At 38.1% G+C, this 14,597-nt stretch overlaps 1 protein-coding gene across 6 annotated transcripts in view; it reads right to left on the bottom strand.

Annotated features, from left to right (window-relative positions):
* Positions 1–6,020: 6,020 nt before the first annotated feature.
* LOC132295583 (pre-mRNA-processing protein 40C) overlaps positions 6,021–14,597 on the bottom strand; it is a 130,547-nt gene continuing 121,970 nt past the window's right edge. For 5 of the 6 annotated variants that reach the window (XM_059793881.1, XM_059793880.1, XM_059793878.1 and 2 more), the window contains 4 exons: positions 14,098–14,244; positions 13,788–13,910; positions 7,381–7,707; positions 6,021–6,457 (listed from right to left, as the gene is read on the bottom strand). In XM_059793881.1, coding sequence (XP_059649864.1) covers positions 7,390–7,707; positions 13,788–13,910; positions 14,098–14,244 — 588 coding nt within the window. In that variant the 3' untranslated portion in view covers positions 6,021–6,457; positions 7,381–7,389. The remainder of the gene's footprint in view (positions 6,458–7,380; positions 7,708–13,787; positions 13,911–14,097; positions 14,245–14,597) is intronic. The other variant, XM_059793882.1, reaches the window with a different exon arrangement.

Raw genomic sequence — 14,597 nt, 5'->3', positions numbered from 1 at the left:
GATTAAAGGAAGGAACAATGACTTAGTTTGATATATTGTGCTATTCATTAAGTTGTCTAGACAATGTATTCTTAATTAGTCATCCAGGCTTGTTGATTCAATCATTCACACCTTTTAGTATTGCAACATATATTTCCCCTAATTCATTACACATTGAGTATCTAGAAAGGTGATGTTTAGTGGTGAGCTCTAGAACCCTAAATCATCTCTTCTATATCTTTTTCCCTACTTTCTAAATTATTTCCTTCTGTTTGCTTTAATTAATTTACATTGTAGTTTAATTAACCAATCAAGCCACATTTTGATCACTCGACCTACTAACTCTACCTGTTTCCATTTCATTTGTTGCACTTAATCCCTTGGGACGATCCCTACTCACCCTAGCTATACTAGTAGTTAGAGGTAGTAGTGGCACTTTATAAATGTAAACTTGGCCACACTTTTTATATGCAATTTAGAGTGTTGCAACGACGAGCCCACCAAGTTTTGGCGCTGTTGCCAAGGATTGATTTGGCAACGCCGTATTTTGGAAACAAATAAGAATTAGTACTCTTTTGATCGTGTTTTTACTTTATTTTATTTTGGTTACTTATTGTGTTTTTTTCTTGATTGGCTAGGTGAATTGAGCAAAGGAAGTCAATCAAGGGAGAATTGAAAAGCAAGGAGCTACGCTAAGCATAAAAAGGCTAAAATCTAAAAAAAATTGCAAAGCTTGAAAATTGATAACTAAATTGAAATTGCTTAAGGACCCTTTGTGAGATCTTTCTAACTCAATCTCTAGTTAAATCGTCGGCCCGCGTGGAGGCATGTTTTTACTTTCCTAGATAGATCGTGAGCCTGCGTGGAGGCAATTTACTTTTCTTTGCATATTGTTGAAAGCATGGAAGTACGAGATCAATGTCTGTGGAGGAGTGTTGATTATTGATTTGTTGCGGAGGCGAAGTGATTGTTACTTGCTTATTTCTTGTTTTTGTTTTGTTTGTGTATGCATGGTTGTAGGTCATTGAATCCTACTCTTGTCCCTCTTAATTTGAATCTTGAATCCATTGTTCGTAATCCTAGGGGAAGGGGTAGCTCTCAACACTCCATTTTACTAATGGAGGAGCAACATAACGACCATGTGGAGGACCTTGGTCACATAGACCAACAAGGCATCCTCCACCCTCATGTGCATCATGACAATGTCCAAAAACCATTAGGCATGCCAAGACCATTCATTCCACCACAACAACAAGGCCAAGTTCCATTGAGAATGCCTTAACCAATTTTTGTTCCACCCCCACCTCCCATTGCTCAAGTAAACCAAGGTGTTCGTGTAGCACCACCAATTATGAATCCTCCAATTGTTTTGCGTGATCATTATGTGCCGAATGAATACAATGCACCCGCATGCATTCAATTGCCCCCATTTAGGGCACATCATTATGAAATCAAACCGCAAACCATTCAAATGCTTCCTAACTATCATGGACTTCCAAGTAAAGAACCTTACAAGCATTTGGATGAGTTTCTTGAAGTGTGTTCCACCGTGAAATACACGGACATGCCAAAAGAAGTGTTAAGACTCAAACATTTTCCTTTTACCCTTAAGGACAAGGTAAAATAATGGTTCAACAATATTAGGCCTTTTTCAATAACTTCTTGGGCAAAAATGCAACAAGAGTTCTTGAAAAAGTATTATCTGGTATCAAAACCAATGCTATGAGAACTTCCATTCGTGAATTTTCTCAAGGGGAAGGGGAATTATTTCATGAGGCATAAGAAAGATTTAATGACTTGCTTAGGAAGTGTCCATATCATGACATTCCTAAGTGGTAATTTGACCAATACTACTTTGAAAGTTTGCCAGATAATCAAAAAGGAATGGTAGACGCACCTATGGGTGGTTCTTATCTTGATAAAAATGAAAATGATGTTTGGCAATTGTATGAAAGTATGAGTGAAAATTCCATGCATAGATCCTTGTCTTCAAAAAATGGTAGAAATCTAGGTGGAAGGAAGAATGTCGGCTTATATCAAGTTGACAATTCCAATGACATAGCCGCCGAGATGAAATCTTTATCTCAAAGGTTTGATCAATTTTTGATCAACCAAAATTCGGCGAATCAAGTACCTTCCTCCCCTCATCATATTCATCATGCGTCTAATGAATCTTGCATGACTTGTTCTAGTGTCTTACATTCTACTTCCAATTATCCCCATGGACATGTGCAAAGTGAGAACCATGAACAAACAAATACTGTTTTTGTCAACCAAGGGAATAATCCCTATGGCACACATTATAATTCAGGGTAGAGGAACCATCCAAACTTCTCTTGGAAAAGCCAAGGGGAAGGCTCAAACCCACCCCAAGGTGGTTTTCAAAACAAGTATATTCCGCCTCCAATGCAAAGCCAAGGTTCCCAAGGTTATTGATTTTCTTTTCAATCATCACAAGGAAATCAATTTTCTAACTCTCATTTTCCTAATCAATCATCGTATTCTCAAGGAAATTCTAGGATTCCGCTTTTGAGGAGAAAGTGTTGACCGCGTTGGGTACTTTAGAGGCAAACACTTAATTGCCTCATTCTCATTCCCAATCCATTGCTAAGCTAGAAACCCAAGTCGGGCAAATAGCTAGTACTTTGAATGCTAGAGAGAAAGGGAAGATGTCTCTAAATGCCCCACTAAAGCAACAATTTGTTGTGGAAACCAATTCCTCCTTAGAAGGTCACACAATTGAGCATGTCAATGCGGTGACAACCTTGAGAAGTGGGAGAATTATTGATAACCAAGTTGGAGAATCAAATGAAGAGAATGAACCGGTGCAACCAAAAGTTGACACCCGTCCCGTTTCACATTTTATTCCTCCTTCATTGCATGTACATGATCATCTTATTGAGAAAGTTGTGAAAAATGAATTGAAAAATGAATTGAACTATGATTTAAAAAAGGATTTGAAAACTTCTTGTGTTGAAAGTGATTCAAAGAAAAATTTTGAAAAAGTTTTTGAGCCAAAGGCTCCATTTTCGGATGCCTTGAAAGGATCCATTGCTTTTGAAAAACAAAAGACCAAAATAAATGAAATCATTGAAGTGTTTAGGTAAGTGAAGATCAATCTTCCACTCTTGGATACAATCAAACAAAGTCTGACTTATACCAAGTTCTTGAAAGATCTTTGCACCCAAAAGAGGAAGAACAAAAGCCAAGCACCAAGGAAAGTGGTCTTAACCGAGCAAGTGAGCTCCATTTTGCAACACAACACTCTCCCAAAGTTTAAGGACCCCGGTTCACTTACTACTTCTTGCATCATTGGTGACCATGTCATCAATCGGGCTCTTTTAGACTCAGGAGCTAGTGTTAACTTTCTTCCATATTCAGTGTATGTTAAAGTGGGCTTACGAGACTTGAAACCGACGTCGGTAGTTTTGCAACTTGCCAACCGATCCATCAAAAAGCCCCGGGGTATTATTGAGGATGTGTTGATTAAGATTGATAAGTTCTTCTTTCCCGTTGATTTCGTTGTCATAGACACGGAACCGGTTCCAAATCCCAAGAGCCAAATTCACGTTATCCTTGGCCGTCCCTTCTTGGCAACTTTGAATGCCAACATCGATTGTTGGACGGGGATAAGGAAAATCTCATTTGGCCACATGAAAGTGAAGTTGAACATCTTTAACCAAACCCCGAATTCAATGGATAAGCATGAAGAAGTGTGTATTGTGGAAAAGTGTATTGACAATGAACTTGAAAACCATGAGTTTTTGCTTGAAAATGGAAATTTCTAAACATCCACCTTCCAATTTGATTTCCAAGAAAGTTGTTTCAAAAGCAAGTGTTCCAAGGGCATGGAAGCCCAAAAATTGCATAGACCAAGGACCGTCAATCTCTTTTGAGTCAAATCCTACAAGTTCTCTAAGGAACCATTTGTTGGGTAGGATTCAAAATGCCTTTCACCCCGTAAAAGAGGGGATGTCAAAAAAGATTTTTAATCCGGGCTAAAAGAGCCCAACGTCTTGCTAGAGACGTTAAACACTAGTAATGTTTCGTAGGGTTTACAACCCTATTCCTCCCTCATTTCTATTTTACCTTTCATTTCTTGCGTGGTCTAGATATGTTCTAGGTTCATACACATTGTTAGGAACTTTGATTGAGAATGCTTGCACCTTCAGTTTCAAATTAAGCATATTGTGCCTGTTCGATCGATCTCGAAAGAGGTTCGATCAATCGAACAATCATCTCTGCATCCAATCATCTCTCTGTTCCATCGTGAGAAAATTTCCTGCACATTTCAACTCTCTGTGTATCGTGTGCGAACTTCATTTCTGATCGATCTAAAATTCCAAGATCGATCCAGTTTTCCCTTGGATCGATCTTCATTCCATACTTAGAAAAAATTTTGAAGCCTTGGAAAATAACCTCTCTGTGTATCAATCGAACGTGCATGCGGGTTTTCACCTATTGGATCGATCGAGCTTTGATCAATCTATGTTCAATCGATCAGAATGCTTCATGACTGACTTTGATTTCTTTTTGAAAATCCAAAAATATTTTATTTTATTTTATTTTTATTTTATTTTCAAAAATTCAAAAATTGTCAAAAATACTTCGTTGTTTTGTGGGTCAGATCGATCTGAGTTTCTTCAAGATCGATCTGCGTACGATCGATCTAATTTCTTAGTGATCGATCGAATATGTTGGAGATCATTTTTAAAAATATGACCCAAGGGTCATTTAGATTGATTTCAACATCAATCTCAACCCTTATCTCTCTCCCACCACTATTCATCATCTCTCTCACCTCCGGTAACATCTTCGAAGCTTCCAATCTCTTTCTCGCTCCTAGATCTACTCCCCCTCTCTCTCGGACCACTTCTTTCTTCGTTATGGGTAAGTTTTGGGTCCTATTTTCAATTTTCGAACTTCACCTTCGTATTTTAATGTTGCCATGCTTCGATCTAGAGTTCCCGTGATGATTGTTTCCATTTTTTAAGCTTCGAAGCATGTGTACATATGTATATATTTTTTTATATATGTTTTATTTCCGATTTTAATTTTGGGCGTCACGTGCCTAGTTAAGTGACTACTTTTGACTTGTTGAGTTGTATTGAAAATAATCACCTCTTTATTCTTGTTGAACACTATATTATCACATTACCCAATAATTTTTCCACTTTTGGGCCACATGATGATTGTAGGGATGGCAATTTCCCCATCACAGTACCCAATATTTTCTCCACTTTTACAGATTTGATAGCTCTCTAATTTGGTTTGGGGTAAGTATGGTAAAATAATTAAAAACTGTTTGGAAAACCTGCCCAATTATACATGCACCATTAAAATTTATATTTAATATTTTTAGGTCCCTTCTTATTTTGCTAAAACTAAACTTGATACATGATTTCCATGAGCATTGAAGAAATTGACAAGTAGGATTTATGGGACTTGAGGGTAGTGGGTGGAGTTGATGGGATTGTTAGAGAGAGAAGTGGAAGAGGGAGATTTCAGACTGCTAACAATAGATGGAGGAGATTTTAGGGTTAGAGAGAGAAGTGGAAGAGGAGGAAGGCAACAGCGGGGCAAAAATTGACTTAAAACAAATAATTTATTTGAATATAATAAATTTGTAAATGGAATGTTTTTTAAATTAATTCAAATTTAATTAGCAAAAAACTGAAATTTTATTTAGTAAACTCCATGCAATTATATACCTATGGTATTCTTGCGGTTGGCATATAATTGTAAGGTTATTAATGTCTTTTTTGAATAATACAAGGGCAATTTAAGTATTATATAAGCAATTCTTGAGTGGAGAGGGAATGTTGAACACATGCATCAAACCTAAAAGGAAGTCAAAGTAATAAGCACCAAATGCTCCACTTGTATGTAATTTGACAAAACCTCAAGGGAGGAGAGTGTAATTTACTCTTTATGTAACCACTAGGCCATTAGCCTCGGGAAAAATGGGAGGTGGGTGAGGGGTTTGAGCCTGGTAGTGGGCACCCAATTGTGCGTGTGAACATTTACCTAACAAACAAACAAACAAACAAAAAAGTCCTTATTTATGCATCTGCATGTAATTGAACATTAAAGAAATCAAAAGCTTTGGAAGGGTAGGTAAAAAAATATTCGGGTATATACAAATTACTGAGGCACAATTTCCATTTCAGAGTATGCAAAAGCCTCTGAAAGGCAAAGCATACAAGTAAAATGATCATATTGTTAGCAAAGTGACCTACTGAAGGGCAGTTGACGATCGATCCCACCACCCAAACAAATCCGATTCCTGCAGCAATTTCTGAGCTATGTTGAGTTGATAATTCTCAAACATTCTGGGTATATGGTAAACCAAGGACCAGTTCATAGCCAGGTGGTTCTTCAATTTCCCACATTACCTAGATCAACAAGGCTCTATCCATTCAAGCTTACCAAGAAAAGAGAATCAACAACAAACAACGCTCACTCCAATCAAGAATGCCTAGCAAAAACAAGCAAAAATAAACGTACAAGAAAGGTAAAGGAAAGATGGAAAGAATAGGGCAAACAATTTCGGAAATGATATTTAAAAATGAACAATAAATAGACATATCTGCACTTAAATACAGGACACAACACGTATACAAATAATCCAAGTAAATTGGTCGCTCAACTTGCAGAAATATTACCCACAAGTCATTTCCATGTATCATATGCTATTTTCAGTTCTTCAAAAAATTCAGCAAAACAACTTATAAGGAGACCAAATGTCTGATATTGCAGGAAACATTTTCAGCAACAGTGTCAAAGCAAAATGATCAAATGCAATTTTTGTTTATTAAAATAAGAAACTTAAATGCAGTTCACCCATTAGTTAAGGCAGACATAGTACATGGGATACACATTTCATTAGTTATAGTTAAGGCACCACTATCGGTACCAGGCCCCTACTTCCCAAAGGAGGTAAGGGGTTTGAACCTCGGTGGAGGTATGTGTGTGAGTACCAACTAGGAAAAAAAAAAAAAAGTTAAGGCAGATAGAGAGTACATGGGGTGTATATTAGATCAGTTAAGAATCAGCTGTGCAAAAAACAGGTGAAAAACTGTAGGGGTCCATTGGCAAAGGAAACCAGCCATGCAAAAAAACGTGTAAACATATTTGGTGCAAAACATGGTGATAAGTACCTGAAAACTCTTGTACAATACGAAATTTAACACCACTGAACCTCTAGCTCAAGTGGTATCTCCTCATCCCCCATATGGGTAGTTGAGAGTTCGAGTCACCATTGGGGCAAAGTGGGTGAGTGTGTCAGGTTGGTGCCTTAGTTCTTACTTGCCAGAAAAAATAAAGTACGTTCTTACAGAAGTCGGAAAAAATGAAAGAAGTTCGAGAATCAACAGAACAATTGAAAGATTAGTATCTCACTGCAAAAAGTTATCTTCGTTCATGGGACAGCCTTGATCCTGACAGATATTTCCGGGAATCAATAGAACTTCTACTTCTTGCATCTGTAAGCTTCTCTTCCTCTTGATCAAGCACTAACCTTAGCCTCCGCTGCAAATCCTCAGCATATCGACGCCACTGGGATTCCCTCTCTTTCCTTGGCATCTTTGCATACCTAGGATCAGCCTTCAGAAGACGTTTAGCAGTAGACCAAGAAGTAAGAATTGTTTTACCATCTTCCATTGCTTGTGCTGCTGTTTCTGTTGTTATAACATCAGCTAACAGAGCTCTGAAATCATATACACTCCGCTAAAAAAGGCAAACCACGCAAAAGATTAGTTACATCGACACAGGCACATGCATAATCTATAACTTTGAGAAAAGAAATGCACAAATTACATACATGTAAAATCATTAAAATTGTGGATTCAATAAGTAACATATGGTTTTGAATCAGCCTATTTTACTGTTGGGAATTGTTTTGAGAGAGAGAGAAGATATATGAAAACATGTATGTTATTGAGTAAAAAATACAATAATACAATGGTCCAACCTTGATATTTGCATATCAAACCTAACTCTTCGAGAGAATGATCAATCTACTCGCAACGTACTTGAGGATCAACTGGATCTCTTCTTCGTTTCCCACAGACGGCACCATTGAAGTTGCAATGGAAAATGTTCTCTCAATTTGGAAAATTGTTTTCTTACACTCCAAATATCTCAACCGTTTTTCCCCCTCTTTTCATTCTATTTATAGACTGTTACAAGTGTTCTAGAAGCTTCTTTTTTCATCCTCCATGTTGGGCTGATCTTCTGGGCCTTTCTTTCCGTGCTGGTTCATTTATTCTCTTTGAAATTGGGCTTGGAGATCGTCTTAATGGAGATTGGGCCTCTTGGGCTGTTATCCGATTGGATCCATTGCTTTCTCCCGACCCATTCTTTAGCAGGATGGGTCGTATCCAGCCCAAGCTATTTTTGGTAACTTCAGTCTGCATCTGAGATACGAGCATGTCAAGGTAGAAGTGTTAGGCAGGTATGCAGCCCCTACTTCTGTTAGAGATGTGTTTTCGTATATCTAGGCTGAGGAGAGTAAAATCAAGGCTATGTTTGCACCTGTATACACTTAGCCTAAGCCAGAAGTACCATTGCTTGAGAGGTCTGCTGTAGCCACACAACAATGTAACAAGCCCAATCCTCCAAAAGGAGGGAAACAGGATGACAAAAGCAAGTTGAGGTGTGATCACTGTGAGCGTAAGCACCACACTAGGGAAACATGCTGGAATCTACACGGTCGCCCTACTCCAGCTCCTGCTTCTACTGGTCATGCCTCCTCAAGGCCACCGAGTTCTTTGTCTGGGGCTGAACTGATGTTCTCCGACATCTACTAGCACAACATTCCTCCGTTTCCACCTCTAACTTCGCTCAGACAAGTACCTCTCATTTGGCACATCAGGTTCCCACGTTATCTGGCGGGCCACCCTAGATCATTGATTCAGGAGCCATTGATTACATGACCGGTAAGGATAAGGTTAGAGTGGCTGATGGCACCTTCACCTCCATTGCGGGGAAGGGCACTGTTTCTGCCTCTCCTAATCTTATCTTATCCTCTGTTCTTCATGTCCCAAAGTTTACCAATAACCTCCTTTCTGTCAGTCACATTACAAAAGGCTTGAATTGTAGTGTAACCTTTTTTCCATCTCACTATGTGTTTCAGGACTTGGATACGGGGAAGATGATTGGAAATAGACGTGAGGACAATGGCTTGATTTGTTGAACGCGAGGCCAACTTCTTATTATGTTGCAAATCAACCTAGTGTTAGGAATAGCAATGTCAATAAAGATTTGTTAATGCAATGGCATAATAGACTAGGTCATTTACTTGTTTTAAAGCATGTGCTTCCCCAGTTTGCTTCTGTTGAATCTTTTGAGTTAAATTGTAAAACATGCGTTCTTGCCAAATAATGTCGTGCTTCTTATCCTACTAGTATTAATAAAAATACAGCTCCTTTGCAACTTGTTCATTCTGATGTGTGGGGTCCTAAATCTACTTCTTCTTTACTTTGTCGTGTTTATTGATGACTTTAGTCGATATAATTGGCTTTATCTTATGAAAACCAAAGATGAAGTTCATTCTATTTTTAAAACCTTTCATAGGATGGTATGTACTCAGTTTGGTTGTCCCCTTGAAATCTTTCGATCTGAAAATGGAGGAGAGTTTACGTATGGTGGTCTTGCCTCCTTGTTTTTACTGATAACGAGATTGTCCATCAAATCTCTTGTGTCAATAAACCACAACAGAACAATGTAGCTGAAAGAAAACACTAGGTGACCCGTTCTCTTCTAATTAGGATGGGAGTGCCTAAAAGTTATTGGGCTGATGCAACCTTAACAGCTACATAACTTATCAATCGCATGCCTTCTAAGGTTCTAGGCTATCAATCCCCCTCCTCTGTCTTACACCATGACACTGCCTTGTTTACTGTCCCTCCGAAAGTGTTTGGTTGTGTTTGTTAGGTTCACATTCATCATCGTAAGGACAAAATGGACCCTAAGGCAATTCGACGTGTCTTTCTTGAATACTCCGCCACTCTGAAAGGGTATCGGTGTTGTAACCCTACCACTCGTCATCGCTTTGTCTCCATTGATGTTACATTCTTTGAGTCTATTCTTTTTTTTTCCACTGCTCGGGATTCTCTATAGGGGGAGACTACTATAGAGGTAGAGTAGAGAATCCGTTGTCCATTCAGAGAGAATGCCCCCTTCCTTTGCCTGTTTCCATTCAGGGGGAGCTTCTTATTGAGGTGCCTATGTCTAGTCCTCCTAACACTAATGATTTGCAACAGGAAAAGCAACAAATTGTCTACACTACGAGGGCAAAACAAGTTATTGACTCACCCTAGGACCAAGAAGTCTCCCTCGATCCAAGTAATTCCTTAGTTGACATTGATACTCCTAATTCTTTTCCCAATAGCATTCATGTTAATCTTGATGTCCCTATTGCCTATCGTAAGGGTGTTCGTAGCTGTACAAAGCATCCCATATCTAAGTTTGTATCCTATGATGCCTTATCTTCAACATATCGTGCTCTCAATTCGTGTATCCCCTCTGTATATGTTCCTTTTAGTGTTTCAGGCTCTCAGTCAAACTCCATGAAAGAAAGCTATACTTGAATAAATGAACACCCTTAAGAAGAATGGTACTTGGGATATTGTTCCATTACCTAGGGGTAAGAAACTAGTAGGCTGCAAATGAGTCTACACAATAAAGTATCATGCAGACGGAACAATTAAGAGATTAAAGCTCGGTTAGTTGCAAAGGGCTTCACTCAAACCTATGGAATTGATTATCTGGAAACATTTGCTCCAGTTGCCAAGATGAATTCTATACGTGTTCTTCTTTCTTTGGCAGCTAATTTGAATTGGCCCTTACATCAGCTGGATGTAAAGAATACTTTCCTTCATGGTGACTTAGAGGAAGAGGTGTATATGACTATGCCACCAGGGAAACTTGCCAATGGTCAGAAGTTAGTGTGCAAGCTAAATGAAGCTTTGTATGGGTTAAAGCAATAGCCATGTGTTTGGTTTGAGAGGTTCAGCATTGCTGTGAAAAGAGTAGGGTACACATAGAGTCAGGCAAATCATACCCGCTTCATCAAGAAGCACCAGGGCTGGGGCTGACACCGCTGCCCTTATTGTATATGTTGATGATATTGTTATCACTAGAAATGATCCAGAAGAGATTCGTCGAATGAAGTCTTTAATGGGGCCTCGGATCATTGAGAAACTTTCTTGGCATCGAGGTGTGCAGATCGAAGAAAGGGGTGTTCATTTCTCAACGGAAGCATGTGTTAGATTTGTTGGCTGAAACAGGCAGGCTTGAAGCTAAACCTATTGATATTCCCATTGAGCAGAACCATAGGCTTAATGATGTAGATGGAGACGCATTAGAATCATTAGATGATGTGGGAAGATTTTAGCGATTGGTTGGGAGATTGATTTACTTATCTGTCACGCGCTCGGATATTGCCTGCGCTGTTAGTGTGATTAGTCAGTGTAATGTTACAGATTTTTCTGATTTTTCGGGCATTTTTCTTTTCTTTTATTTTTATTTTTATTTGGGCACGGGGATGCATGCCATGGTGTTCCGGAGGTTGTGTGAGATGTTTCTTTGGGTTTAGAACCCTTAGAAACTCATTTGGGATCATTTCAGTCAGTTTCGATTTTCACGCCCGAGAGGTTTCGGGTTGGTCCCATGGCGGATATCCATGTTCGGAAATTTTTCGATATCGCTATGTTCTTCGTTTAAATTAGTTTTATCCGTTTTGCACTGCGTTGAGTTGTTTGCGACTGTCTGGAGGTCAAACAGGCTGTTTTAAGCATTTCAGTGGGAGGCGGGACCACAGTTGGGACTTAAGTATAAAAAGGGGGCCTTGACTTTTTTTTTTGGCCACAATCTTCATTTCATCTTCTCTCTCTCTTTGCGTTAAACTCTCTGCCCCTCACCTTTTCCTTTCCTTTTTCTTTTCTTTTCATTTTTCATGTTTCAATCCTAAATCTGACCTAGCTCGGGTGGGATTTTGGCAACGCCGTAGAAGGGAAAAGTGACGAGCTCGACGAGAGCTACGTGGCTATGGTTTCGGAATTTCAGCGTGGCTATGGTTTCGGAATTTCAATAGGAGCATTTTGAGGATTTGGGGTGAGGGAGAAGTTGGGATTTTGGAGGCGCCGTAGAAGGACTTCTTGCTCTCCTTTGCCTCCTCTTTCATCCTACGGAGTCGGATTTGCGAGAGGAGCACTTTGGTTTTGGCGGGATAGGGTTTTCACCCTAATTTGAGGTAGGGGTGTCTAATTTATGGAGTCCTAGGTTAATTGTGGGCTTCTATGCGTCAATTATATTTATTTATATGCTATGAAAGCCACAATTTAATCAATTGCTTTGCCATGTGGAAATTTTAATTATAACATGCTTATGAAATGTTATGTTGTGTAAAAAAATATGCCATTTATGTGGAAATTGAAAAGCATGATTGTATGATAATATACAACAATCTTGTATGTTAAAATTGTATGTGGAAGCATATGCTCTAAATGAGGAAATTTTTAAATGCTTGTGATAATGAAGTTGGCATGGTATGTGTACAACATGATTGGATATAGCCCTTGTTAAGTTAAGCATGTTGATGTACATAAGCTAAAATATCAAATTGACATAAGCTCACTGGTGTTATGGACCACCAGAATAAAAGGGAACCAAGTTAGCAAAATGCATGAGCATTTTTCATTTCCCAGAATGGTGCATATGACATAACTGAAAGGAGACTTTGAGATATGTGGGAAACACTAATGCCCTTAGAATTTTGTACCCTCTTATATGGTGTCGAAGACCCATAACTCCATAAGGTTTCACTGAAACGTGAATAGGACAAATGGATTGATGGCTCTCCATTGGACCATACAAATTTGAACAAAAAAATGATTCTTAGTTTAGAATAATTACTAGATACCTGACAGCCCAAGGTCTCTTCTGCTGATTCGATCTGGTTTTAGAACTTTCAATCAACTAAAATCTCTACTAAAGTTGAAGAATAAACAGATAGTTGACTCCAATCATCAGAACAAGGAACTCAAATTCAGAAATCCTTGAACTTCAGAGGGACAAAACTAATCTACACTTGCTTGAGGCCAAATATGAAGACCTAAAATGATAACCCATGAACTGAAAAACTTAATCCATGGGCAATGCCATAGCCAAACCTACGTCATGAAACTAATAAAATTGTCTACAAAAATCATTTGTAGACATAAGCAAAACTATACCAACAGCAGACCTAACTAAAACCAAAACTTGATTGTATAAGGTCCCAAGTAAGTCTTTATGGACCTCCAAATTCAACTCTAATATAGTTAGCATGCTTTGCATCAAGTTGGCTACCACATTACATATAATCCCTGAAAAGGCAAGCAAAACTGCAAAGATGAATCATATGTTTTTTTTATTTTCTTGAAAAATAAAACAAAATGACGTGATACGATTTCAGCTTTGTAAAAGGAAATACTGCATATATAATTATGGATAAAGCAGATTCAGAGTTAAATGCATTTTCTATTTTTTATATCTCAAAGTAACTTCTATAGTTCTACGAAAAATGCATTTTTATTGCAATGATTATGCCACAAAAGATAATCCTCTAGAACCAAAAGCAAATTAATTAATGGTAATGCTAGATATATGAGGACAGCAACCAAGATGATGCTGCTTTACCATACTATGGTTTGTTTATGTTCAAACAGACAAAGGTACACTGAGAACAAAAAAGGCATTCAACAAGACACCATTAAATAACATGCATTATTAAATGAGTGAGATGTCAGAAAGTGTAAACTTACCTCATGCAATATCTTAACATGTTCTCGGAAAAACTTTTCTAGGTCAGATTGATCTAAGAAAGGATTGGTTGCACGTCCTTGAGGATCCTTTTCCAATTTAGACTTTGAATCTGTCCAAGATGCCTAAGTACAATAATAGAAACAAAGAAGTGAAAATTCTAATCCCGGGACTATCATAAATCTAAGAATTATCATGTTGCTTCCAGTACCTCAACTATATAGGGTTATGCATATATATATATACAAAGTACTGCAGATATCAATGCTAATACCATGACAAATTGTTAAATCAGTAATAGAATGATCATACCTGAGGGTCCTTAATTGTTTCCACAAGCAAAGCTTGATAAGATTCAACTGCCTCCTTTCTGCGAGCTTTTGACCGCATTCTCTCCACTTCTTGTTCTTCTCTTTCCTTTCGCTTCCGTAATTCTCTCTCTCTATCCTTCAATTTTTCCTGGATAATCAGTGAAGCATGCCACAAATTCACGCGCTTAGCAGATGAAATATGAATATCATATACAACGCTTTCTAATCTAATACAAATGTTAAGGCTGTCCTTTTCCCACAAATAAAATAATATATATATATATATATATATATATTGTTAAGACCATCCAACTAATGGGGGCATGGAGCAGCATCCTAAATTGATAAATCACATACAAATGCATACAGATACGAATTTGAAAGTATCCACACAATGTATGTAAATATGAATCCTGAAAATATTTAAGTAAATAATAGTCTGCTTCTTTACTGACATGTTCCCTCACTCAATTCACTCAGTCTCAGGTGGTTCGATAAATG

This window comes from Cornus florida, unplaced genomic scaffold (assembly GCF_030987335.1).
Source record: "Cornus florida cultivar Cherokee Brave unplaced genomic scaffold, ASM3098733v1 CherokeeBrave_3.0.0_Hap2_Chr02, whole genome shotgun sequence".
NCBI lineage: Eukaryota > Viridiplantae > Streptophyta > Magnoliopsida > Cornales > Cornaceae > Cornus > Cornus florida.
Note: the sequence above shows the minus strand (reverse complement) of the source record. Positions and strands in the feature narration are given on the sequence as shown.